The sequence below is a fragment of the Cheilinus undulatus genome, linkage group 21 (assembly GCF_018320785.1).
Source record: "Cheilinus undulatus linkage group 21, ASM1832078v1, whole genome shotgun sequence".
Classification (NCBI taxonomy): Eukaryota; Metazoa; Chordata; class Actinopteri; order Labriformes; family Labridae; genus Cheilinus; species Cheilinus undulatus.
Window position 1 is genome coordinate 40200318 of NC_054885.1, and position 27778 is coordinate 40228095.

Genomic DNA, 27778 nt, shown 5'->3' on the forward strand with positions numbered 1-27778 from the left:
ATCAGCTGAGGAAACACGGGTGGGATCAGAGTTTAATGAGCTAGACCAGGACAGATCTGGACCATATATGAGTGATGTGGGCACCACTCATCCAGGCTTTGGATGGAAGATTTTTTAACTCCTGCTGCTGCCGTTTCTCTGTTCCTTTTTTTTACTTGAATATTTCACTACTTTCAGGATTATTTTTACACCTTGAACTTTTGTCATAGACATAAACGTCTATAAACATGGACTCCTCATAGCTTCTTTTTCTCTGCTGCTGCGTGACTTCGTTTGCAAAGAGTCTGTTTTCTGGTCCTGTCGTCTTTTGTTTTTGTTTTGACTGGGAGCCCCTGGTGGTTAGTGATGGGAGTTACAGCTCTTTTTAGGGATCTGGATCATTTGGCTCAGTATCCTGAGGATCGGCGCTTTATTTGGTTCCATTTTGGCTGAATAAGATCAACTAAATTGAGCTTTTTTAAAGATATATGAGCAATATTTTTGCTCAGATGTTTCTGCTATTGAGCTCTTTCTTTTTAACTATAAAACCAGGTCCCTGCTCATCCCTAGCACAAAACATGAATGTTTTTCCATCAGACAGGAGTCTGTAGTACTGAGTGTGTCTGTGGTGAAGAGAATATAATCACAATTCTGTCAATGAGGTAACAAAACAAAAGAGAGAACCTGGTTCTCAAATTGATCCGGCTCTTTGACCCAACTCGTTCGTGAACGGCCCATCACAGTGGTGGCTTAATCTAAATACTTTTTTAAAGGTGGAGGGCTGACTCTGCACCTCAGTTTTCATGTTTAAGAAGAAATCAGGTGAAGTCATGATGTTGTGAACTGGCTCCAGCAGTGGTGTTCAAAGTGTGAGGCGGGTCTCCCCTAGGGGGCGCCACAGAGCTTCAGGGGAGGCGTGGAACCATAAACCATAAACCTCTGCTGTGCATGGAGCAAAATGGATAGACTTATAGTTACTATAGGGACTATGCTATAGAGCAGTGTTACTCAACCAAAGAGCCAAATGACTGAAAATACCTTTGCTAGAGCCACAATCTAAGAGGTGAAAAGTGGCAAAAATGGGTTAAAGTAGCAATAAAAATAGGTTAAAGGTAGCAAAATGGTCAAAAAGCAGCAAAAAATGGGTGAAAATGGGAAGTAAAAGTGGGAAAATGGTCAGAAAGTAGCAGAAATGGGTGAGAAGTGACAAAAAAGTGAGTGGAAAGTGACTTAAATGGGCAAAAGCAGTCAAGAGTGGCAAAAATAGTCAAAAAAGAGGAAACAAGTGGTATGTAATGGCAAAGGGTAGTTTAAATGGGCAAAAAATGGCAAAAATGGTTAAAAAAAAGGGGAAAAATGGGGAAAAAGTGGCAAAAAATTGTTTGAAAGGGCAAAAATTGGGGAAAAAAGGAAACAAGTGGTATTAAGTGGCAATGGTGAGAATAAATGGACGAAATGTGGCTAAAAATGTTTTAAAAAAGGGCAAAAATTGGGAAAAAGCAGCAAAAAGACGTAGCATCAATGGAAAAAAAGGGATATTTAATGATGAAAGGTAGCTTAAATGGGCAAAAGGTGAAAAAAGGGCAAAAATGGGATAAAAGTGGAAAAATGGGGGAAAAGAGGCAAAAAGAAGTTGTAAAATAGCCAAAAAAAAAGGGTATTTAATGGCATCATAACTGAATAAGAGGGAAAGGCAGCTGTTTAAGGACATTTGAAAACCAAAATCTGTTAATGTTAAAAATGTTTAAAGATTAGACATAGATGTTTGAAATGTTGTTGTTTAATTCTTTTTTAATTTGAACCGTTTTTGTGGGTGGGGGTCCACAGAATGATTCATTTCTTCTTGGGGGGGGGCTCACTCTCACACACTTTGAAAACCACTGGGCTTCAGGATCGGGGACCCTGTGGTCTGGAGTCAAACTCCCGGACTGCTTCCTTCCCCCAGTCCGCCCCTGGTCCGTCCTCCTCCCGGGGTCTCAGCCTCCTCTCTCCCCGCGCTCAGCACCACCTGTGGCGGATGAGTCAGCTCCACCACCGGCGCCGTGTGACCCCTCAGCTGTTCGGGGACGGAGCGAGCCTGCAGAGATCTGAACACACCGAGGAGCTGAACTCTCCGTTAACGATCTGCCCACGCTGCCACGATGCTCAGTCACACCGAGATTTCCGCCTGTTTGACATCACCACCGCTCCCCTGACGCTCTGCAACTTTTCACATCGCTTCCTTCCTTCCGTCTTTTCCTCCTCTCGGCTCTGAGGTGTGAGAAAGATTAGTGTCGACGAGCTCCCGGCGATCACTCGGTGTCCGTGCGCAGTAATGCTCGGAGCTCCGGGGCTGGAGGCTGGAGAGCGGCTCTGAACGGTGCGCGTCTTTCTTGGCCACATCTCTGCTCAGCTCTGACTGCCTGATCTTTGTTTGCGATGTCTGCAAGAAAGACATCACTGACGGACAAGCCGAGCAGAAACGGAACCTCTAAATATGTGCTGGAGAGATGCGCCAGCATCAACGAGTATTATGATATTGCCTTCAAGGTGTGTATCCTCGTCTTCTTCTTCTCTCTGTGTTTGTGTTGCTGTTTTCTTTGTGGTGAACAGGTGTTCAGGTTTAGTGTAGGCGCTGAGACTAGCTGCAGGAACATGCAGTCACATCTGGAGCATTAATGAGCCTTAGATCAGTCACAGAAGTCAGATAGAAGAACTCGTTCTGTCTAGTTTGATGGATTTAGCTCCTTAGAGAGGTCACATTCTCCTCTGTTTATGGAAGCCCATCTCTGCCAGGGGATAAGAAAAGATCCCAACTAAGCATTTATGCACTAAAATAAGTCCTTAGTCTCAATCACGAGATGAAAAGTTGAAAAATGACAATTTAATGATGATTTCTGGCATTTTAGCCCACGTTTCTGGGCTTCTAAGTCATAATAATGATTCATTATTTATAATTATGTCTTAGGGCATTTCCACATGATTGTTTTGTATGGAGCACAAGCTCTTTGCTGCTGGACACCCTAGCAGCATGCTAACCCTGTCTGATCAGTAGGTGGCAGTGTGCATGTAGTTGGTTGCAAACCTGCCAAGAAGAAGAAAGAAGAAGAAGCAACGTGCATCATCAATCTGATGACATTTAGGCCCCGTCCACACGCAGACGAATTCAGGCGTAGTTTCATGTCAGCTCGGCGTTTCATCCACATGGAAACGGCGTTTTGGGTGACTGTAAATGATACTTTTTGAAAACGGGTCCCAGAGTGCATAAATCCGTAAACGACTACCGTTTCGTCTCCATGTGGACGGCTATTTGCATCTTTGTTGAAACGATTACGTCACACATAGCGTATCTCCCTTAAGGCACCTGCACGGGTCCGACCTAATCATTCATGGCGGACTACAGGGTTGTGTCAATTTTCTGTGATCTTCTTCTTTGGTGCATTTCCGTGGCAGCGTTACAGCGCCACGTACAGGCTTGGCATATGCACTACAGCGTTTTCAGTCAGTAGTTCCTGAAATGACTCCGTCTTTATGGAAAACTTTTTCAAAACGAAACGGCACTATACTGTTTTCATCTCCGTGTGGACGGGGCCTTATGCTCTGTGCAAACAGTGGAGTCCATCCTGTCACTATCAATGCGTTTATCATTATTTTAAAGACGCCATAATGATCTCATCCTGTTTCCTCATCCGCCGCCGACCTCAGAGGATCAAATCAGACTGTGCTGCACGGATGCAGTGGTTTTTGAAGAGATGGGAGTTGATCTCTAGGCTGCTAAATGCTAAATTAGCCTACTTCCTTGTTTGAGCATGGTTGTGTTCACCTCCCCCTTTAACCGTGCTCGAGTACATGATTCACGCTCGAGACTGCCTCCACAAGAAAGGTACGGCTGATTCCTGTGACAATACCAACCTCTAAACACTGTCAGATTTATCATGGGCTGATACGATGTGGTTGGAGCAGACATAACCCAAGCTTGATATCCAAGATATAACCAACATATTCACAGGGAGAGAGAGAGTACTGAATAAATTGCAAAAATATGTTGTCAATACTTGGACAGCATTTTAGCTAAAGAAGAGAGAGTGAGCTCTGACTAAAGCAATAACAATTATTACTCTTTTTTCTGATATTTTGACTTATTTGTGCACGGCCTTTGCGATGCAAACAGGTGTTTTCCATGCCAACAAAGCCACAGTAGTTGAATAGAAATTGAATCGATTTGAGAGAACACTGACTAGATTGCATGAACTCGTTGGCAACATTTGGGACAGTATTGTTGGTCAAAAAGAGAGTGAGAGCTGTTGCTAAAATGCATGAATATATTAAAACAACATTTTTAACTGTCAATATTTGGACAACATTTTTAACGGAGAAAGAAAAGAGAGGTCTGTGCTAAAATATGTGGTAAGAAGACAGACTTCAGGATCAAAACACCCAGGTCCCTGATGTAAAACAACCCTTAGTATCTCATTATTTCAACCATTTATCTCCCAGTTATGATTTCAGATCCTAATTGTCATAAATGTTAAGCTGTTATTGTACTGGCACTAATGGGCTTCCATAAATGTGCGTATTAACTGTAACCTAAGTCAAATCCAATATGTCCTCCTCTGTATTTGTGTTGGTTTTGCTCTCTAATGAGGTCACATCCTCGTCTGGTGGCTCACAGAGTCTGCGACCTGGAGCTTTAATTTGTCTGACTAAGAAGTCCTCGGAGCCCGTAAATCTCTTCAGGTCTCTTTATCCGCCCTCTCTCATATCTAAATATTTGCTGAGGGTGTACTTGTTGCTTCTTCTTCTTCGTCTTCCAAACCCTCCCATGATGTATTTACAGAAGCTGCACGGACACACCTGTAACTGCTCCTTCCAGACAAAAGGAGAAGTTAAAATCAGGTTTAATTACATGCCTGTCATCTCTGTTTGTGCAGCCGTGAGTCACCGTGAAGACGACATGTAAGCTGAGCATCACATGCTGCAGGATGGATGTTAAAGAGCACAGCAGGGCCGGGCAGTATCCCCCAATAACCCTGTCTCTGTGTTTATATCTGAAGAACCATGCACCATACGGATATTTACTCTGTAAAGAAAGAAATCATGGTTAATCTACAACCACGGCAACAAAAATAGAAGTCCAAGACACCAAATATAAAATAATATAATATAATATTCTTTTTTAATCTTCATAATTAAGCAGCTAAACCTCCACACTAAAATCAAACAAAAATACTGGAAACATCTCCAGATACTGAGGCTTTTAAAATGTTCTATGGTGCTAAAATCATGTTTTAAAATCATCAAATCTCCATTAGTTTGACCGTAACTGGTATTAAAGTGCAGGAAATTAATGATCTTCATTCTGATTTTTAACCAGAGGAGAGAGAGAGCACTGTCTAAATTGCATGAAAACGTTGGCAATATTTGGACAATATTATTATCCAAAGATAGAGAGAGAGCTCTGTCCTGGGAAAACATTTGAACATTTTTTGCGAAGAGAAAGAGAGATCATTGACTTGATGGCTCAGATATGTAGCAACATTTGGACAATATTTTCTATCAAAAAGGGAGAAAGGGCACTGGATAAATTGCATGAATACATTGGCAACATTTGGAAGTTATTTTTGGCCAAAAGGAAGAGAGATCCATCTAAATTGCATGAATATGTCTGCAACATTTGGACTGTAATGTTAGCCAAAACTAGAGAGAAAGAGGACTGACTAAATTGCATTAATACATGAACAATATTCAAACAACATTTTAAACTGTGAGAGAGAGAGAGCACTGACATGATGGAACAGCTATGTTGGCAATATTTAGAGAACATTTTCACTGGAGACAGACGAGAGAGGTCCGTGTAAATTGTGCTGATATGTTGGCAACATTTGGATAAGATGAACTGGTGAAGACTTACATTGCTTCTCCCCTGTCCCCCTCACTTTTCCAGATGTTTTCTGTATTTATATTTAGAAAACATATAAAACATGCGTGACATTTTTAGATCACCAAAAACACTGGTCATTTAGAAGTACTATTTTAGTTTCTGTGGAATCAAACAGGTATCAGTACCATTTGATTTTTCTTAATGATTAAAAATGCTCCTTAGATTATGTGATAGTTTTTGTTTCAGACTTCTCAAACCTGGTGGTTAATAATCATCTCACTGTCAGCAGTTCGATCTGCAGACTTCCTGTCTGTGAGGTCTGACAGACTTTTCTAACTCAGCATTAACACATCCATACAACTGAAACAGTCTGACCCTTTATCATGCTTGGATATTTATCTGTGATTTATTGCCCGGCCCTACTGCTCATCCTGTTGTGATTAAACTGATTGGTTCTGGAGATGCAGAGTGAAGAATAATGATCAGAAAATGTCGGAGTCTCTTCTCACTGTCATCAGTGTCACACGTTGGCGGCGGCTCCGTCAGCCCGGCGGTGAACTGTCGTTTTCATCTCATGTAAATCAGCTGACACATTAACTGACAGCTTACAGAAAAAAATAGATTGCACAATAGCATCATCTGACTAACAGCACCATCCCAGTTGTGAAATATTCTCCTTCAGAGTAAATAACACCTGCTGCTTTAATTTCCTCCTCTTACAAGGCTTATATCTGGCTGCCGCTCATGCTTTGTAACCTGTTTCTTCTTCTTTGGTGCCGTCTCGGCTATAGGTGATGCTCCTGGGAGACTCAGCCGTGGGGAAGACGTGCATCTTGGTGCGATTTAAAGACGGAGCGTTTCTGGGAGGAAACTTTATAGCCACCGTTGGAATAGACTTTAGGGTGAGAGAGACCGTCCAAGACTAACGGGCATAACAGCACACCCAAATCAACAATACACCACCAAGTCAGGCTCTTACAAACACCACAGTCAACATCCAAAGATACTAGGAATGAGGTTTAATCAGGATTAAAATGACTTCCACTTCAACCCACCTCAGCTGTTTAAAACACATACAGGTGCTGTTAGAGATCTATTAAACTAAACAAGATAATTCTGTCAATGCTGGGCCAGATCCCCTCAGACCAGAGTCAGCAAAGGCCTGGTGATCTGGTGGTTCTAAAGGTTACCTAGACAGATTTTCCCTTGGTATGATAGCCAATCTGAAGGCAAGCTGGCTAGGGAGGAAGCACAACAAACACAGCCAAACATGAGGTGTAAAGTTAGATGGAGGTCAGAAAGGGAGGAGCAGCTTGTGGCAACAACACGTGTCTCTACACCATGTCCTTTAAAACACGCCACAATCCAGCTGTCAAGGAGAGGACCTGGACACATGAGATCTCTGAAACTTGAATACACACGACTTCAGAAAACAATCAAATATAGAGAATGAGCAACATTGTTAGCAGGATGTCCAGATCTGACCCTGCTCCACCGTTCTAGATGTATCTTATTGTATTGTAGGGTATGGTATTTTATCCAATCATACAGAATTACATCATATTGTATCATATCCCATCACATCATATTACAGTGAATCCTATCACATCACATCATATGAAAACCTGTCGTATCCCAGCCTTTCCTTACATACCGTACTGGGTCATACAGTATCATTTCTGTTCATATATGGTACCGTATCACATGGGCGTAGCTCAGGGGGAAAAAGGTACTGTTTACTCTGGCCCACAGTAGGGAGGGGCCTACAATGCAGAGTGTGTTTTTATTTTCATTTTTCTTAGTCATGAGTGTCATTGAATCAAAAGCGACTAAATGAATCAGTCAACAGACTAAAATTTGTATCAAATAAATTTGAGTAAAACACAATCCTGGGGGGCCCTGGTCATCCCTTCAAAATGTCCAAATGGTGAAGTCCAGCGGGGCAAAATAATGCAAGTAAATTTAATTTAACCATAGTAAAAATGTTGCTCACAAACGGGGATATTATGGTTCAAAATACATAAAAATGCATGGATATAAAAATGATGCAACATTCATTTCTTGGCTGGTGGGTTAGGAGGGCCTGTGTAATATTCTTTCTGGGGGCCAAAATCCCTAGCTCCGCCCCTGCCGTACCACATTGTATTCTGTCATTTCATTTTTTTTAAATTTTGCATCGTATTGTTTTGGATCATAGCGTGTTGTTTTGTATCTTATTGTCGTGTTTCACATCATATTCTATGGCAGGGCTGTTCAGTTAAAAGTTCAACTGGGCCAAATTCTAAAATCAAGAAACGTAGCAGGGCCAGACATGTTCGGCACCCAGAAAGTAGCTGGTAAATTTGGAACCAATACAGATCAAACTGATGAAAAATATGCACTTTTTATTCACAGTCTCCCTTTTAAATTTGGCAACCTCACAAAAGCACATCAAAAAGTGCATAAAAACACAACAAAAGAGCTGAATCTGAACATAACCTGAGGCAGTGGAGATGGTTTCTTTCACTTGAATTAAAAAAAATGAAAATATAAAATTAAATTCTGTAAAAAATAATTTTGGTCAATCTTACCCAGGCGTATCTTAAAGTGCATAAAAACTAAATTTGCACAGTTGTAGCTACAGTTTAAAAGGACATGTTTTTACTTTGGGGCTACTTCTGTCGATCTGAAATACTGTGGGACTTTATGAAAACTTGTGAGATAAGTTTCCCCTCTGCATTTCTGGCATGACCACAGGCTGGGCCACTTAGGGGTTGGTCCTGGGCCGCATGTGGCCCCCTGGCCTCTAATTGAATAGGCCTGTACTATGGTATCGTATGTTTAGGTGAAGGATAGTGTGTGTGCTTTGGTGTGGTGTTGGTGGCTCTTGATTTTGACATGGAGGCTTTTATTTTGAAATGCTCACCTTTCCCAATGGTCACATGACTTCCTTTTCCTTAAGAATTCCATTAAATGAAGAAAACAAAATAATGGAATTGAAAAAAAAAACAAAAAATGGAACGCTGTTTTTTAAAATGTTTTTTTTTCCTCTTTGTGACCAAAAACGGAAAAACGGCTAGTTTTTTCATTTTTTTCATTTTGGGTCAAGAACGGAAAAATGAGAGTTTCTTCTGTTTCTTTTTAGTCTGGTTTCAACCAGGAGATGGATCTGCCAGGAAGCACCCTGACCTTTTCTGTACCACAGTGATTTGGATTATATTGAGGAAAATCTCACTGTGCACTGATTGGTGCGTCTCATTTGATTGACAGATAGCTCAACAGTCAGAGGCTACATTTCTGTCAACCAGAATGCTAGCTAGCTAGCTGACAAGTCGAGCTTAGTGGGCGGGCCGTTAGGTTGAAGTTCGGTTGAGGCTGTGATTTCCATTCCATTTAGCAGCTGTTTGAGTCCGCCTATTGTAAGCAGACGGCTGACGTCACACAGACTGTTTAAGTCTTTCTACACTCTCTGGGTTTCTCTTATTTCCAAAGCCGTAGAGATTAAAGATCACAAGCACATTAAAACCACAGCAGAGTAAAACAAAGGAAACAACCACTGAGAACAACAGCATCAGGGATGAAGGTAACCTGACACGCCAGATGGATTTGTTTCACACGTCCATCTGGGAAAGCTTCAGAAGGAAACGTTTGAGAAAAGGCAGAGGCTTTGAAAAAAACTCGGAGTGTGATTGGATGAACGTTCTGTCTGTCACATCTCTACAGGCCAATCAGAGCAATAAAACATGTGATGTAGCTGCTATCGAGCTGGGCATACGCAGCTATGAGGAATAATGCAAAACGTGGCGACTACAGACGTGTCAGTACATGACTTTTGTGGTTTTGAAAAGAAAACAACTCACTGCTGTTCTTTGTTCTTCTTCTAACGAAGAAATGTCGTCAAGTTCTGATAAAACTGGCGCTTTAGCAGCATCCACGCTGATCTCTTCCTTCATAATTGGCCTCTTGTTGCTGCTTGTTTACATCACGACTCTGCCGTGCCTGAAGGTACTGCCCCTCGACGCTGATTGGTCCTGTCACTTTCTAACCGGGCCCAAACGGTTCAGACGGGAGCTTTGAAGACAGATTCACCAATGAAAAACAAGGAAATGGGTGTATCCATCTGCTTAGCAAGGCTATGATGAGGGTAGATGAACTGAAATCAGGTAAAACAGCTGCAAAGTGAAACAGTGGCTGGAAACCCTAGACTCTGAAAGAGAGGGGAGAACGTCAGTCTTCAGAGTTTGTTGGAGAATGTTCCACGAGTTTGGAGCTTTAAAGGAAAAGCCTGTTTTACCAAGTTCAGTACAAGCTGGAGGGACTTTAAGCAGTAACAAATGAGCAGAGTGAGTCGTGTAGCTACCAAGGTTCCACTCCAGCGAGGCTGAGATGAAAGCTGGTTTTAAAGATAAAATCGACGTTTTTTGTGCCTCTCTTCCAGGGAAGGCCAGCCCTTCTCATCCAGAACACGATGATGTTGCTGCACCCATCACCAGTAATAAATCTAAGAGCAGAATGAAATATTTTTATTGTCCCCTGACCAGTGTTTGAGGACAGATGCAGGCAGACGCCGAGCAAACACAACCCTCCATGGCTGTGAGAAATCCTCAGACCTACAGCTGCTTGTTGGATTCATTTATCTGAAGCTTGATGAGACTCCCCTCTGCCATCATAGATCCCTGCAGTGGCTTTCAGGCTTTGTTATTATCCTGTTAAACACTTAGTGTTTGTAAAAATCAGCCTAATGATATTTACGAGGAGCAGAGGGATCCTCTGAGAGTGACAGCAGCCCAATTATCACCTTCACTCCACGCAGAACACTTCATCACTCAGTGACGATCGCACCAAATGTACGAACCCTCGCACCAATCAGATGAGTTCACAGACCACTTGTGCTGCGAGGCGGTCAGGACCGGCTCATAAATGTCTGGGCAGATGCCTGCCCACGTCCCTGTCTGCTGCTTCGGTCCTGGAGGAGTCACGGCGCTGACAGACGAGCTCCTGTACCTCAGAGACAGAGAGACAGTCACTGTGGCTTCATTTGGAGCAGATTTCTGCTGTTTTTCCTCCTCTGTGGGATAAAAAAATCATCTGTCTGAGTGAGCAGTCAGCACTGCTGATTCCTCTCCAATTAGGGCCGGGCAACACCGACCAAAACAACACCTTCATGTTTTTAACAGAATGTTCTAGAATCTCCTTTATTCTAACCATGGGTGGAAACACAGAAACGCCATGATCTACAATCAGACAGGAGACAGAGAGCGACGTCGTTGGCAACATTTGAACAACACTTCAATCATACATGAGACTATGGTCCAAATTGCACAATTATGTTGGCAATACTTGGACAACACTTTTAACCGGACAAAAGAAAGAGAGGTTGTCTAAATTGCACAAATATGTTTGCAACATCTTGTCAGCATAACATACAAAAAGGAGGAGCACTGTCTAAATTGCATGATTATGTTGCCAATTTTTTTGTTGACAACATTTTTAACCAAGATAGAAAAGGAAAAAGAGAGAGCTCAATCTGATTGCACAAATCTGTTTGCAAGATATGGACAACATCTTTAACCAAAGAGAGTAAGAGTGAGCAACATCTTAGTTGCACAAATACATTGGCAACATTTGGCTTTGATTTCCTGGTGAGATAATGAGAAATCACTGGCAAAGTTGCTTGAATATGTTGGCAACATCTTGGTCATCATGTTTTAACAGGAAGGAGCTTTGTCTTAATTGCAAAATATGTTGGCAAATTTTTTTGTCAACATTTGTCTTCTACCAAGGAGAGGACGCTACAAAAATTGCTTGAATATGTTGGCAACATTTGTACATGTCAATCTAAGAGAGATAGAGCATTGTTTACATTGCACAAACACATTGGCAACTTTTTGATATTTTCAACTAAAAGGGAGAGAAGGCTAGAGAGAGAGGAATACGGAGGGGGGAAAATTGCACAAATACGTTGGCAACATTGGCTCACATTTCGACCGTATAAGAGATTACTGCCAAAATTGAACAAATATGTTGGCAATAGTCGGACACTTCAAACAAAAGAAAGAATGCACTCTCTAAATTTACCAGATACATTCAAAAACAACGCTTTAACATAAAAGAGAGAAAGAGCTCTGTCTAAATTGCATGAATATGTTGGCAATTTTTGGACAATTTTAACCAGATAGAGGGAGAGAGCACTGTAAAATTGCACAAATACGTTGGCAAAATTTCAACATGATTAACCAGACAAAGATTACTGACAACAGTTTTTATATGTTGGCAACTTTTGGACAGATGTATCAGAGAGGGAGAGAGCATTGTGCATGTTGCAAGAAAAAATTGGCAACTTTTGACATTTTTAACTGAAGGGGATGGAGAGATAAAGAATGAGAGGGAGCGCTGTCAAAATTGCCCAAATACATTGCCAACATCTGGATAACAATTTGACCATACAAGAGATACAGTAACTGTCTGAACTGCACAAATGTGTTGACAATACTTGGTCCTCTCTTTTCAGCAATGAGGGAAAAGAATAAAGAAAAATATAATTAAAAAGAAGGAGGATACTGCTCCCATTGCACACATTTTTTGCAACACCTTGTCAACATGTTTTAACACGGGCTCTGTCTAAATTGCAAAAATGATTGCGATTTTTCTGACAACATTTTTGACAAAGGAAGAGAAAGAGAAGGAGAATAGGAGAGAGAGCACTGTCAGTATTGCACAAACATGTTTTTGTATTTTGATGTTAGTTTAACCATAGAACAGATTACTGTCCAAATTGCATAAATATGTTGGCAGTACTTGGATGACACTTTAAAACAAAATAAAGGAAAAAAAATAACAAACATAGCACTGCATTTTGTCAACATGCTTTCACATAAAAGAGAGAGCGAGCTCTGTCTAAATTGCAAAAACTTGTTGGCAACTTTTTGGAAAACATTTTTAACCTTGATAAGGAGAGAGTGGGAGAGAGAGAGTTGTTGAGAGTTGTTGTAATTGCACAAATATCTTTGAGACATGATTTACCAAAGAGAGAAAGATATGTTTGAATACGTTGGCAACTTTTGATCGTCACATTTATCCATAAAAGAATGAGCACTATCTACATTGCACAAGCACATTGGCAACTTTAGGCTCTTTTTAAACAATCGAGAGAAAGATAGAGAGCATGCAAAAGAGAGAGAGGGAGAGCATGGTCAAAATTGCACAAATACTTTGGCAACCATTGCAAATTTTTTGCAACAAGCAGCAGTATTGCTCTTTGCCAGTCCTGCCCACTTTTCCTGTTACTCAGTTAAGACAGCAGCATTAATTCACCTGCAATCTTTGATCATCTGAACAATGAAGACATGAAAGAAACAGATGATCTTGTGATCAATAATCATATTGCTGTTAGTGGTTCTTACTGTAAACAATCTTTTTCCTGAGCATGAGGCCTGACATCAGTATTTTAGATTGACATTATCATATTAAAACATAGAATACCGTCTCATTCTTATATCTGCTTTGAAAAGAAATCGTACTCTCTTATTAACTCAGTAAATTGCCCAGCCCTATCTCTGACATGCTGCTGAAGCAGCCACCTGCTGAATCCTCCGCCTCAGAAGAACGGACATGGTTCAACCCCTGCATTAGTTGCCATGGGTTTCCATTTTTCCCCCAATTATGACGTGAGAGGAGCCTGCATGCTGAGTAACTGCTACGAGGAAGGATGCCGAAAATAGACCGGCCATGTTTCCAAGCTGCCACAACAGCCTGCCTGCTTACCCAAGCATGGAGGACAACCTCATCAGCATATTGACTTTATCTCTCCAGCGTCTCGTCTTTTCATGCAGGGAAACAAAAGGTGACTGCTTACATTATCAGGCCTCCCTTTGAATGGAAGCCAGACGCTGGATGCATCATGTTTCTGCAGTGTGAACAGTGTCAGATCTCCCTTTAACACCTTTTATGAATGAACAGGCCGAGGTACTTGTTGCTTCAGCCGAGTGGGGGTAAGATGAAATGTTAATGCTCTGTAGCTCTATCTGTCAGGCCTCCATTATGCTCCCTAATGACCAAGGAAGACAATACATCAGTGCGCCTAATGCAACATAATTTCCTCTTTAAATCGCTGCTACTTGACTGCCATTAGTCTGAGTGTGTGGCCTTGATTGGAGGTAGGGCTGGGCATTTTATCCAGTTTTAATAGATGTAAGGCTTTATGCATATGTTGAAACTGATCCTAAAAGAAAATGTTAGTAACTGCTCTCTCTCTCTATTGGATTAGCATGCCATCCAAATGTTGACAATGTATTGGTGCAATTTAGACAATGTGCAGGAGTTTGCCTGCAGTGTTGGATATAAAACCAAAATATTGCCCATTATTGGGTGTCCTTGACTGTTATTGATATTATCATGACAACAAACTGCTCCTTAACCTTTTTAACTAAATGTTGCCAACATATTTGTGCAATATAGACGATGTGCAGGAGTTTACTTGCAATTTTTGAAAATTAAAATCAATAAATCATCCATTATTGAGTGTAAGACTTACATCGATGTGAGCGTTGTACCAAACAAGCTCGTCACCCACGTCACTAAATGTTGCTGAGAGCTTTGTGCAATTTAAACAGTGTGCAGGAGTTTACCTGCAATGTTGGATGTTTATAATCATAAAGTGCCCATTATTGGGTGTCTAGGGCCTCTACGTTTCTTGCCATGGTATCACACAGTCATCTTAAGAACTTACTAAAAGTTGGCAACATATTTGTGCAATTTAGACAATGTGCAGAAGTTTTCCTACCATTTTTTATGTTCAAAGTCATGAAATTGACCATTATTGGATCTCTGAGGCTTCTACTTTTAATGCCATTGCATCAAGCAGGCATTTCACACACTTTACAACAAGTTGGCAACATCTTTGTGCAATTTAAACAAAATGCCGGAGTTTGCTTCCAATTTTTGATAGCTAAAATCAAACATTGCCTTATTGGGTGTGCATTAGTCTAATTTTTGTGAACATGGTATCAAGCAGGCATTTCACACACTTTTCCAAATGTTACCAACATATTTGTGCAATTTAGACAATGTGCAGAAGTTTGCCTACCATTTTTCATGTTCAAAGTCATGAAATTGACCATTATTGGGTCTCTGAGGCTTCTACTTTTCATGCCATTGTATTACGTGGGCATCACATCCACTTTTCCAAAAGTAGGCAACATCTTTGTGCAATTTAATCAATGTGCAGGAGTTTTCCTTCCTTTTTCAGCCACTAACATCAATAAATTGCCTACTATTGGGTGTCTGGGCCTTCTTCTCTTCTTGCCATGGTATCAAGCAGTCATCTTACTTACTTTTCCAAATGTTGCCAACATATTTGTACAACTTCTGTGCATTGTCTTAATTGTACAGATATGTTGGCAACATTTAGTAAAGTGGATGAGGAGCCCATAGCAAGAAAAACAGAAGTTCTAGACACCCAATAATGGGTAATTTTATTGATTTCCAACAGTAAAGATTGCAGGCAAACACTTGGCGGCATTTTCTAAATTGCACAAAAATGTTGGCAACATTTAGAAAAGTGTGTGAAGAAGGAGGCTAACCTTGGTTTTCTTGCCATGACATCAAATGAGTTTTATGAACGTTTTATATGAATCATATGTCAGTTTAATTTCTGTCTCTGTGAGACCTGATGATTTAATATCTGCTGGATCTATTCAGCCTTGAACTCTGGAGATGTGGCGCTCCTTGTTGTCGTTGTGTGGCTCTTTCTGTGCGTGTTGATGCGTTTTTAAGCGTGTCATCTGTCTGTTGCCCTGTCATTGATATGGGGTTATAAAGGGATACAGGAAGTGCTGTTGCTGCTCAGCACTTCCTGTATCTCTGTCTCTCTTTTGTGGTCGTGTGCAGAGTGAAGTTGACACGTTGTCGTTGTTGTGACCTGTTTTATTCCTGCAGCAGGTCGAGGTGACAAAAAAAAACCACAGTCAGAATCAACTTTTAACCCATGAAACAGTGTGGGAGAACCTGTTCTTTTATTTTCACTCTTGCATGGCTGAGCATGCAGGCTGAGTCACATGGACCAAAAACTCCTTCCTTGTATTCCTCCTTCAGGCGTTTACCCCGGGGTTAATGCTAGAATCATGACCTTTAATGTGATTCTGGTGAAAAGAAAATCTCATCAGTACTGATTTATATCACAGCATCAGAAATAAGAGTCCATGCTACCTGTTAACAGCTGTCCAAATCTGCAAACAGCTTCTGCACATGTCTGATGTTTTAATGTTGACTATCCTCATATCAAAGTGTGGATTTTGCAAAGATTCTTGAGGTCAAAGGTCACTGTTATCTTAAATCTTATGCACACAGTAGTTCATGGATGGTCTGAGGGTTTTTTGTTAAATTTGTAGGAAACCTTCATTGTGACTTTATGGTGAACTAATTGGATTTTAGAGGTCAAAGGTCACAGCAGCCTTACATATTTAGAGGTTCTGGTGATTTTGGACCATTTTGTTGCCTCCAAGTTGCCATAAGATACCTTCTTTATGCATGTGAGCAAATAAAAGCACTGTCAATCTGTTTTTGATGCTCTAAACCAGTGTTACGCAACCAAAGAGCCAAACGGTTGAAAAATACCTCTGCAAGAGCCACAGTCTTTTTTGTTTTTATGTACACTTTATTTAATCAGGATTTATTCCCATTGGGATACAAAAATCTCTTTTGCAAGGGAGTCCTGGCCAAGACAGCAGCATAAGTTTCACATATATGACATTAGAACAGAACATACTATATATATAATCTAAGTGGTGAAAAGTGGCAAAAACAGCTTTAGTAGCATTAAAGATAAATAAAACGTGGCAAAGAATGAGTGGAAATTGACCAAAATTGGCAAAAAGCAGTCAAGAGTGGCAAAAATAGGCAACAAATTGGAAACTCATGGGATTTAATGTCAAGAAAGTGGGTGAAAGTGGTGAAAAAGGGCAAAAATGGAAAAAAGAAGTGGCAAAAATTGGCAAAAAAAATAGGAATCAAGTGGTATTTAATGGCAAAGGAAGCTTAAATTGGTGAAAAATTACTGAAAAAGGGCAAAAATGGAAAAAAGGCAAAAAGAAGTGGCAAAAAATGGCAAAAAAGTAAACAAGTGGTATTTAATGGCAAATGTAGCTTAAATGGGTGAAAAGTGGTAGAAAAAGGGCAAAAATGGGAAAAAGTGGTTAAAAATAAGTGGAATAAATGGGCAATTGACTAAAGTGGAAATTGACTAAAATGGGCAAAAAGCAGTTAAGAGTGGCAAAAATGGGCAGAAAAATAGGAAACAAGTGGTATATAATGGCAAAAGGTAGCTCTAATGGGCGAAAAGTGGCAAAAATTTGTGAAAAGGGGCAAAAATATTTCTGGGAGAATAATATTTAAAATGAAGACATCAAAGAGCCACAAACAGTCACAAAAGAGCCACACGTTGAGTAACACTGCTCTAAACTAACATGAAGACGAATAAACAACAAAACACTAACAATGCTTAGCAAGGTCACAGACGTAAAACCTCCTGGACATTTAAAATAAATAAACTGCCCAGTAGTGGCCGCCCAGGACTGCTATTGCTGTGACTGTGGTATCAGACATGAAAACATTTGTGTTTTACTAGAACTACATCAAAGGTTAATTCTGGTGTTGTGACTTCCTCCTGAGGGCAGTCAGAGCCTGGAGCGCTCTGTTTTAACAGCAGGAAACCAGCTACAGCTCTGTTTCCGCCTTCATCAGTCTCCTCTTCTCCACTGAAGAACTTGTGCAGCTCTGTCTTGATTGTGATTGTTGCCCGGCTGATTGCTGCATGCTTTGTGTCCCTTATCCTCCCCTTTAACTCTTCGGTCACGACATATTTGTCTCGTTCATTCGGGGTCTCCGAGCTGATGTGGTCCGTCCTTTCTGCACAGGAAATCAGAGGGCGCCCCTACAGGGCCGCAGGAAATGAACGGGGGAGTCGATTGTTATGCTGCCAGCCGTCTTTCTCACTGTTGTGTAATTAAGTCTAATCCCAGGACCTTGTTGGTGTGTGGGTGTTGTAAATTACTTTCTGTGCCAGCATTCAGAGCCACTTTGAGCTGTTTTTGTTTCTGTGGCCTCACGCTGAGTGTTGGAGCTTTTTTAGTCTGCTGTGATGTTCGTCATCCGTCTGTGTGAGGCTCTCACAGCGCTCTGCTCTCTCTAACATATGGTCCCCCGTCATTCCCTCACCGCTTTCCTCTTCTTCTTCTGCAGAATAAAGTGGTCGACGTGGACAACCTCAAGGTCAAGCTCCAGGTGAGGACACGCACCTTTTCTCCTCACATGCATAAAGGCAGGGTTGATATTTTTAATTATCCTTTCAGCAGCAGTAAAGGTTGTCAGATACTGCGGTAACACATGCTTCAAAATTACTGATCTTATTTTGTCTTGTCTCCCATGAGAAATGTTGGCTCTGATGTGAAAGACTGTTTCATAAGGAAGTGTTCCTGGAAGCTGCTGTTCTGTTGCTGTATCTCATTCATATTTTCTGCTGCTTTCTTGTGACAAACCCGATTATTCTGTGACATCAGCAGCACGTTCTGTCGCCACAGTTACCCTCCTTCATAGCACGCAGCAGAGAATCACTCCCATAATTCCCTGCTACCCTCTTAGTGATCAATGGTTGTTTTTTCAGTCATTGTTACCCAAACAATCCAGACAGACTGTTCCACATCTCCAGGGCAACGCCCCATCCAATGTTTGGGAAGGACAGGACCTTTCAAAATAAAACTCACAGGGTTGTTGGATGAATTTATTACTGGTCACTCACAACCTCTGAGATTGCAGCTTATCCAGTATTGAATGCCTGTAGCTTCTCTACTACCATTTTTATATCCTATGGAAGTTTAAAATCCTGCTGGTGTGACGGCCCTACAATCTAGGTTTCAGAATGACCAATGAATCTTTATCAAACGGTTAAAAACAGGCATACGAACATATTTTTAAGTTAAATCCTACTGTAGTTAACTCTCAGCCTCCTCTCTGCTTTTGCACAGACTCGTACCGTCAGAGTCTATTTTGGAAACAATCACACGGTTTGTCTTTTTTTCATTTTCAAGGCCGGAGCAAATAAAAAGCAAAGAATTCACTGGAGCAAGAAGAGAAATCTAATTCTGGCGTCTCCCACTCCGTGTTAAAAGAGCATGTTTTTATGAAATATTGGTACATGCCTCACATTAACAGCTTGTTCCTGGCACATCTCAACCTGCAGCTCTCTTTCTGCCTTAACATCAGAGAGTTCGGATTGGCAACGCCACCGATGACGGCAGACGAAGTGTAACACATAATTAGGTCACCTATTGTTGCTGTTTGACTTTGTTGGATTCTGCAGAACCTGCAGGACGAGTTTAGGCTGATATTTAGGTCAATAACTGCTCCTTTAGTTTTGAACTTACATGTGGCTCTACTCAGAATCAGACACTGATGCAATAGCATATTAATAATAGAAGCTCTGATATTCCTCCCAGTTATTATGGTTACTTATAGTTACTGTCTACATCTGTAGTTCCCAGCTGGTCCAGAGTCAGGACACACCTCCATCCTAGTGAGCAGTTACCACCCATTTTTCAAACTATTTTCAGTCATAGCCATGTGTTTCTGATGAATACTAGGGCAGTTTAGGCAAAAGAGATGGAGACATATCCTTCAAAACAAAAGCACATCATCAACTTTATAGCCATGTTTTTTTTTTCATTCACAGTAAAGGGTCAACACAAATAAAATAGCGATGTTTCTGTATGAAAATGTTAATAATTTACTCGTACAACTGTACTAGAGTTTGCAACTTAAGCTGTGAGAAATGCTTAGGATCTCAGGAACAGTCACCTACAAGACAAATGTACTAGAATATTATTACTATTATTATTATTATTATTATTATTATTATTATTACTATTATACTATTGTTATTTTTGATAACTATTATTATGGTTATTATTGTTATGATTATAGGGATGATATTATTATTATTATGATTATTATTGTTATTATATTACTTTTATTATTATTATTGTTATTATTAATTTTATTATTGTTGTTTTTTTTGCATTTTTGTATTATTATTAATAACATTATGTTTATAGTAATACTACTACTACTACTATTAATAATTATAATAATAATAATTATAATGATATTGTTGTTGTTTTTATTATTATCATCTCATCTTATTATTAATATTATTACATTTATTATTATTATTATTATCATTATTATTATTGTTATTGTTATTATTATTTTATTATTGTTATTATTATTATTATTATTATTATTATTATTATTATTATTGTTATTGTTATTATTATTTTATTATTGTTATTATTATTATTGTTATTATTATTATTATTATTATTATTATTATTATTATTATTTGTTGTTATTATTAATTATTATTATTATTATCATTATTATTATTGTTATATCATTATTACTTTAAAATCATCAAAATCACAGAATGCTCCTGCACACTGTCTAACTAGCATGTATACACTGGCAGTATTTCAGCATTAATCATGTTTTTGTGCCTGTAGACAGTTTTTTTAAATCAGTTTTTGTTCATTTTTAAACAGATAAGCTAATATCTGTCTGTTTATGTTGCTGTGTTATTGCTACGGTTTAATATTTATTAATATCATATTAAAGTTTCTAACTGTGGTGTCACGTCGGCCCTGCTGCTGTGTTTGTGATTCAGATCTGGGATACAGCCGGCCAGGAGAGATTCCGCAGCGTAACGCACGCCTACTACAGAGACGCCCAGGGTAACCTCTGCTTCTTCTATTTCACTTCCTCATGCTTCATGCTCTGTGTATGTGTGTGTAGGAAGCGCTTGTGTAGGTAAAGGATCAACCAGGCTGAGTTATGCGCTCTTTATTTGCCTGCATTAAAAGAGCGTGTAGGCGTGGATGTGATTGTTACATAAGAGAACAGTAAACTTTCTAAAGTGCTCCTCTCCGTTCACAGCGTTACTGCTGCTCTATGACATCACCAGCAAGCCATCGTTCGACAACATCAGGGTAAGGATGGCTCACATTACTCAACCTCAGACCTCTTCCTCCTTCTCTGCTCCCTCGTCATTTTTAAACCTCAGCTCTGGTGAAAGCCGGGGCAGAGCTGTTATGGTACAGGGCTGTCTACATCCATCTGGGTCATTCTTCTGAGCGCCATATCTCAGGAAGAATTGGAGGGATTTACTTCAAACTTCGCATCCATGTTCACTCTGACTCAAAGATGTTAAGGTTTAAGACAGTGAAGGTTAAAGGTCAAGAAAATTAGGCCTCATGTTCGAACCTTATTTGTGATGCAATATCTCAGGATACCATGAGATCAGCTGATTTCCCTCAGTGCATGCTATTGGCTGGTCATGCTGTCTTTTTCTAGCCTTCATTTGTTTGCAACCCTCCTCCACCCCAGCTCCTCCTTTATTCGGCTTCTGTCTCACCGATGTCTGCTCTGATCTGGGTTTTTGCAGCTTCTCTCCCTGCCTCAGGCTTCAGGAAACCCCACACAAATGTTCACTTTGATTCAAGAATTAAATGATTAGATTTCTAAAGCTGTAGGTCTAGGGTCAAGGTCACTGGGCCTCATGTTCATCCCTTGCTTTTTGAATTACTACCTTGAGAACTCTGTGAGGGATTTTCTTTTAACTCTGCACCAAAGTCCTCCTTGACTCCAGGATGATCTGATTACATTTATGAGGTTTAGGGTCAAAAAACACTCCGACCCTTCCTCTTGCCCCACCACTGTACTTCCACAGTCCAATCCTCTCGTGGAGGTTTATAACCAGTCAGTAGTTCTGGTTTCCTCCATTGAAATCCTGACTGTATCCATTTACATGTAAAGTACCACAGGGTTTCCTCTCAGCCGTCTTTTATAATGACGCGATGTTATCATGGTTTGAGTAAAAGAGTGACTCAGCTTCTCTGTGATTGATGGAGGAGGCTTTAATTCCCTCCTCAGGTAAATAGACTTAAACCCTGATATTTACATTGTTTACTGACTAATCTTTCTCTTTTATTCGTCTCTACCTTCGCAGGCCTGGCTCACTGAGATACACGAGTATGCCCAGAAGGATGTGGTCATCATGTTGCTCGGCAACAAGGTGAGCAAAGCTTCCTCTTTGCGTTACATAAAAAAGATCAGGAGGATAACTGGTCCCGTAGCACAACTTCAGCTCACTCTTATCTCTCTGGCACAGACGGGTGGATGCTTAAAAGACGGAAAATACCTCCGCTCTGCTGCACACAGCTGAAAGAGAAATCCCACCTGCTTATTTCATGATTTACAAGTGAAACACAGGCTTAAATGTGCTTCTATGTCTTCATTAAGTTCATTTATCAGTGTGCACACATTCTCCCTCTACTTAAAATAATGTTATTATTTAAGAGACATAGTCCCATCATTTAGGGAGAGTTATCTGATAAGGATGACTCTTCGTGTTTCTAGAAAGATGAACTCTGATTTTAGTCTTTTCAGGCCTGGAGAAGTGTGTGAAAAAGGAAGAAAGTGTCTAAAATGCTCACCTACAGCCATGATCTGTGGGTTCTGACCTAAAGAGTAGGATTACAGAGAGAAGACGCTGAAATGAGGACGGCTGAGCTCAGCCTTAGAGACTGAACATCCAGAGAGAACCAGCTGTAGAGAGGATGCTTCTTTTGAGAGGAGGCTCCTTTGGAAGGATCCGGTTTTAGATAGCTCAGACTCTGATCAGGATGCCTTCAGATCAGCTCCCAGTAAAGGTTTCACAGATATGGAGGAGATACCGTGGCAGACCCAGAGACCAGTGGGAGATTAGACCGCTCAGACTCCCCATAGAGACTGAGCCCTACAGGCAGGCAAGATTAGCTACTGCAACATGGCTCATCCCAGAGAAGAGATGGATGGATGGATGGATGGATGGATGGATGGATGGATGGATGCATAAATGGATGGATGGATGGATGATGAATGGATGGATGGATGATGCATGGATGGATGGATGCATAGATGGATGCATGGATGGATGGATGGATGGATGGATGGATGGATGCATGGATGGATGGATGGATGCATGGATGGATGGATGGATGCATAAATGGATGGATGGATGATAAATGGATGGATGGATGGATGCATGGATGGATGGATGGATGCAGGGATGGATGGATGCATGGATGGATGCATGAATAGATGGATGGATGGATGGATGCATGGATGGATGCATGAATGGATGGATGGATAGATGCATGAATGGATGGATGGATGGATGCATGGATGGATGCATGAATGGATGGATGGATGCATGGATGGATAGATGAATGCATGGATGGATGGATGGATGGATGGATGGATGCTGGAACTGTGAAGTTGTTTATTATTTGTTTATTATTATTTGAAAATCCTGAATTGGAGTTTGTAAATCAGGAGTTTTAGATTATGTGTAAATCTGAAAGGCTGGACTAACTTAAAAGTCTCTAAATCTTAAAAACACTTGCTTCAAGCTGCGGTTGAATGAGCCACTTCCTCGATAAAGCTGCTGGTGGATAAAAACAGAAACCCTCCTCTGTGGTTAACAGCAGTCGTTGCTAATATCTCAGAAAGCGCCCTCTGGTGGTGCTTTGAGGATCCAGGGTCACAGCCGTCGCTCAGCAGCAGCTCTGGTGGTTCATTCTCTGCTGGAGGACGGCTCATCAATCTGAAGGAGCCACGGCTCTGCAGCTGGCGGCCTCGCTCTCAGAGGAGGAGACGATCAGCTGACACCATGGTTCATCTGTGGATGGGATGAAACGCTGCCTCAGTGACCCTGCAGCCTCTTCGTCATGATGTTCCTCTGCTCTCTTACAGGCCGACATGGCTGCAGAGCGTGTAGTGAAGACAGAGGACGGAGAGAAGCTGGCCAAGGTAGAGTGTGATGAATCTGAGCACTCCATTATTAAATTAATAATAAAAGACACACTTCACTTCCTCTTCTAATGTGTTTCCATCACAGGAATATGGAGTACCGTTCATGGAGACCAGCGCTAAGACTGGAGTTAATGTGGAGCTCGCCTTCCATGCCATCGCAAAGTATGTGTTAAAGCTGCACTCATCAATAATTCAGACAACATGACCACCAGCATTTAAAAGAAGCAGCTCAGACAATCACACCTTTGATGCACTATCTCCACAGTGCACTCTGATTTAAGTCAATTAGTTTCACGTTTCTGCCGGCAGACTTCAAAGAAATGCCTTTAGAAAGTCATGGAGGGAGGGGTGATAAGCCACGCCCACTTCCTTTTTCCTAGTGTCCCTCATCAGCCACAACATCATTCAGTCTATGCTGCTTTTTAGATTTGATTATGAGCCATGATGTCAGAACCGTTCAAGGTAGACTCACCATGAGCTACTGGAGTGAGAAATGACAGTATATGATGGTTTCAGTGGGGTGTCTCTGATTGGTTGATCCCACCTTTACCTGCAAAACGCCTGTGCTCTGTTTGGTTCTGCCCGTACCAGTGAAATCAACATGAAGGTTTAAACGGGGCCAAACAGAGATGCATGGTCATTTACAAGGCACAAGCAAGTTTAGACTGAATGATGTTGTGGCTGATAAGGGACAGTAGGAAGGAGGAAGTGGGTGTGGCTTACCCCCCCTCTTTCCTGTCCATGACTTTCTAAAGCAGTGTTACTCAACATGTGGCTCTTTTGTGAATACTTGTGGCTCTTTGATGTCTTCATTTTAAATATTATTCCCCCAGAAAACCTTAAAGGGAAACTTTATTGCCCTTTTTCAACATTTTTTGCCACTTTTCGCCCATTAGAGCTCCCTTTTACCATTATTTACTACTTGTTTCCTAATTTTTGCCCATTATTGCCACTTTGTTTTCCAATTTTTTGCCACTTTTATCCCATTATTTCTCATTTCTCACGACTTTTCACCCATTTTTTGCCATTAAATACCACTAGTTTCCTATTTTTTGCCCATTTTTGCCACTTTTGACTGCTTTATGCCCATGTTAGTCAATTTCCACTCACTTTTGGACCATTTTTGCCACCTGTACCTCATTATTTTGTCACTTCTCACCTTTTTTTGTTATTTTGTGACCCTTCTATTTTCGCCCGTTTTCACACATTTTTGCTGCTTTTTTGACCATTTTTGCCACCTTCAAGTTATTTTTAATGCTACTTTAAGCTGTTTTTGCCACTTTTCACCACTCAGATTGTGGTTCTTGCAAAAGTATTTTTGTTCTAAAGGCTTTTCTTTAAAGGGTAGACGAACCTCAGCTGAAACTCTGGAGTTTAGTAACCTTGTCTTAAGAAAGACTCGGCCTATTTGTGATCTCAGGCATCAGCAGTATCACTCAGGAGCGTCACAGGGACGTCTCTGATTGGCTGAGCCTGCCTTTACCTGTGAAACTTCCACATTCTTCTGCTACTAGTGAACTTAGCAGTAGATTTAACAGAAAATGGAAAAAAGAAATATGGTTATGTAAAAGACACAATAAAATCGGTTTTAAAGGTATCTTTTAAACTTTTATGCCTTTATTTATAGAGGAGGACAATGGAGAGAGTCAGAAACAGGGATGGAAGAGTGAGGAATGACATAAGCCACGGTCCAGATAAAATCCCAGGCTGCCTGCATATGTGGGACGTGACCTCTGGGCCAAAGAGACAGCGCACATGAATGAACATATGTACAATAGACATGTAAATATGCCAGAGTTAGCATTCATCCATTTTCTATACTGCTCATCCCGTTGTGGGTTGCGGGGGGGGCTGAAGCCTATCCCAACTGTAATTGGGCGAGAGGGGGGGTTACACCCTGGACTGGTTGCCAGTCTCACAGGGCTGACATATAGAGACAGAAGCCGGCACGCTCACACTCACACCTACGGGCATTTTAGAGTCACCAATTAACCTAACGAGCATGTGTTTGGTGGTGGGAGGAAGCCGGAGTACCTGGAGAGAACCCACACGTGCACGGTGAGAACATTAATCCACACAGAAAGACCCTGACCGGGAAGTCAGCCAGGAACCTTTTTGCTGTGAGGCAACAGCGCTAACCCCTGCGCCGCCATGCAGCCCCAAAGTTAGCAAAACTGCTAATTTACATCTGTAGTCTTATAGCAGTTAGCACAGAAGACAGTATGATCATATTTATCAGGTAAGACTGACTATTGCGATCATTCTGTTTCTTCAAAAATTATTTTTATGTGAGAAAATAAAAGTATAAGCTCTGCATTGTCATAGGTGAGTTTTCATGCATTTCAAAGTCTAAAATGTTGAAGACGGACTTTTTCTTCACCTTTAGAGTTTATGAGAATGATTTTCTCAGAGGTATAGGAAAGTCTCAGGAGAGTTTGGGCTGCAGTCTTTGGTTCTTTGGCTCAGGATTGGCTGGTTTAGGAGACCTGAGCTGGGCTTGGCTTGGCGGCCTCTGCCTCTTCTGAGACTCTCCAGGCTTCTGCAGTGACAAACACCAATATGTGAGGGTTTGTTTTTAATCTTCTTCATACCCACAGCTCAGACTCCATCCTGGTCTCCTTCATTGGTTTAGAGTATTTTTATCCTTTTCTCTGCTTCGCTCTGATTCCTGCAGCTCGAACACTCTCGTGGTTTTACTAATTTGCTGTTTGTTCCTGGAGCTCCCCGTGGATCTCTGACATTAATGTACCATTCCTCTTCTTCCTGAGTGGAAGGGGACATGAAAATGCCACTTATTGGTGTTAAATTGACTTAGTGCTGCAGGTTCCCAGAGCTGTGAAAGAAAATAATGTCAGTGATTTGGTATCTTCATGTGACGGATATTCTAAGTTGGAGTTAGATTAAATGATTCATGCTCCAGGCTTTTTGATTAAATCTCTGCTCAGAGGGCTGTTTCTCTCCTCTCGCTCTTATTTCTCTTCCCATCTCATTTTCTTGATTTGCTCGCCCTGTCTGTGCCACATCCCACACATCCACCCCCTCTCTCTCTAACTTCCTCTCTCTCTTTCTCTCTCTGTCAGGGAGCTGAAGCACCGCGCCACACAGCAGCCCAACGAGCCCAAGTTCCAGATCCACGACTACATCGAGTCTCAGAAGCAGAAGTCGGGCTGCTGTGGCATGTAGCCGAGAAAAAAGAGACAGAAACAGAGAAAGAAGCAGAGAAAGAGAGGGAAGGGGAGGTAAAACGTCTGCTCTCGTAACAAAAGCCAATCCCAGCAACACCAAACCTGAGAAGCAGACGCCCTCAGCTTCTCCTCCGAGCTCTGAGCTCAGTCCGGATTGGCCGCCATCCCTAATCTGAAATGTGAATCGATCAATCTCTTTTATGTCATGTGTAGAAATGTTTGTGGTCTTAGTGGTGACAGTTGTTTCCAATTAAAGTCAGGAGTTACGATCTGAAATGCTATATCCATCTGCAGGGACAAAACTACAACAATCATCCATCTTCTTAATTTGCAAGGCTGCAAACTGGAAGCAGACATGTTGGACTAAAGGAGCATCTGCAAGATCAGAGTCTGCTTGAACCTTTCTCCTAAACATATCTGTAAATTTCAACAAGTTTAGAGTGAAAGGAGGGAATTATCAGACCACCGATTAGAGCAGAAGAAAAGCTGTTTTCACACATGCACCAGTGTTAATATTGACAGCTATTTTCAATGTTGGTCTTAAGATGAAATGTATTTTAGTTTAAGTCCCATTTTAGTCATTTCTATCCCTCTCAGTTTTAGTCTAGTTTTAGTCCATAAAAGTCCTCACATTTTAGTCTTTACTTTTTGTCCAAGCATTTATTTTCTTGCCTAAATCTGGTACCAGATCACAGAAGTGTGTTCCCTGCACTCTGTCTAAGCTGGGGTCCCTGCTTTCTACAGCTGAGAAGAAGAACAGATACAGATTCATTGTTTTTTGACAGGTATACCCACAGTGGAGAAATATCACAGATTTTGAATATCCAACAAAAACTAAATTACATTTTAGTCATCTTGATGAAAACTAAACTTA

The 27778-nt window shown here is 41.0% G+C and overlaps 1 protein-coding gene across 2 annotated transcripts; it reads left to right on the forward strand.

The window, feature by feature from the left end:
• The first annotated feature begins 1990 nt into the window (after positions 1-1990).
• Positions 1991-27747, forward strand: zgc:112183 (uncharacterized protein LOC550410 homolog). 2 transcript variants are annotated; one of them, XM_041778137.1, is made up of 9 exons: positions 1995-2508; positions 6631-6741; positions 18056-18097; positions 20532-20598; positions 20801-20853; positions 21873-21938; positions 23660-23716; positions 23805-23881; positions 26800-27747. In XM_041778137.1, the coding sequence occupies exons 1-9, from the start codon at positions 2398-2400 to the stop codon at positions 26900-26902; spliced, it is 687 nt and encodes a 228-aa protein (XP_041634071.1). In that variant the 5' UTR covers positions 1995-2397; the 3' UTR covers positions 26903-27747. The 2 variants fall into 2 exon arrangements, with proteins under 2 accessions (XP_041634072.1, XP_041634071.1); XM_041778138.1 differs by lacking the exon at positions 6631-6741 and having other exon boundaries at positions 1991-2508.
• The last annotated feature ends 31 nt before the right edge of the window (positions 27748-27778 follow it).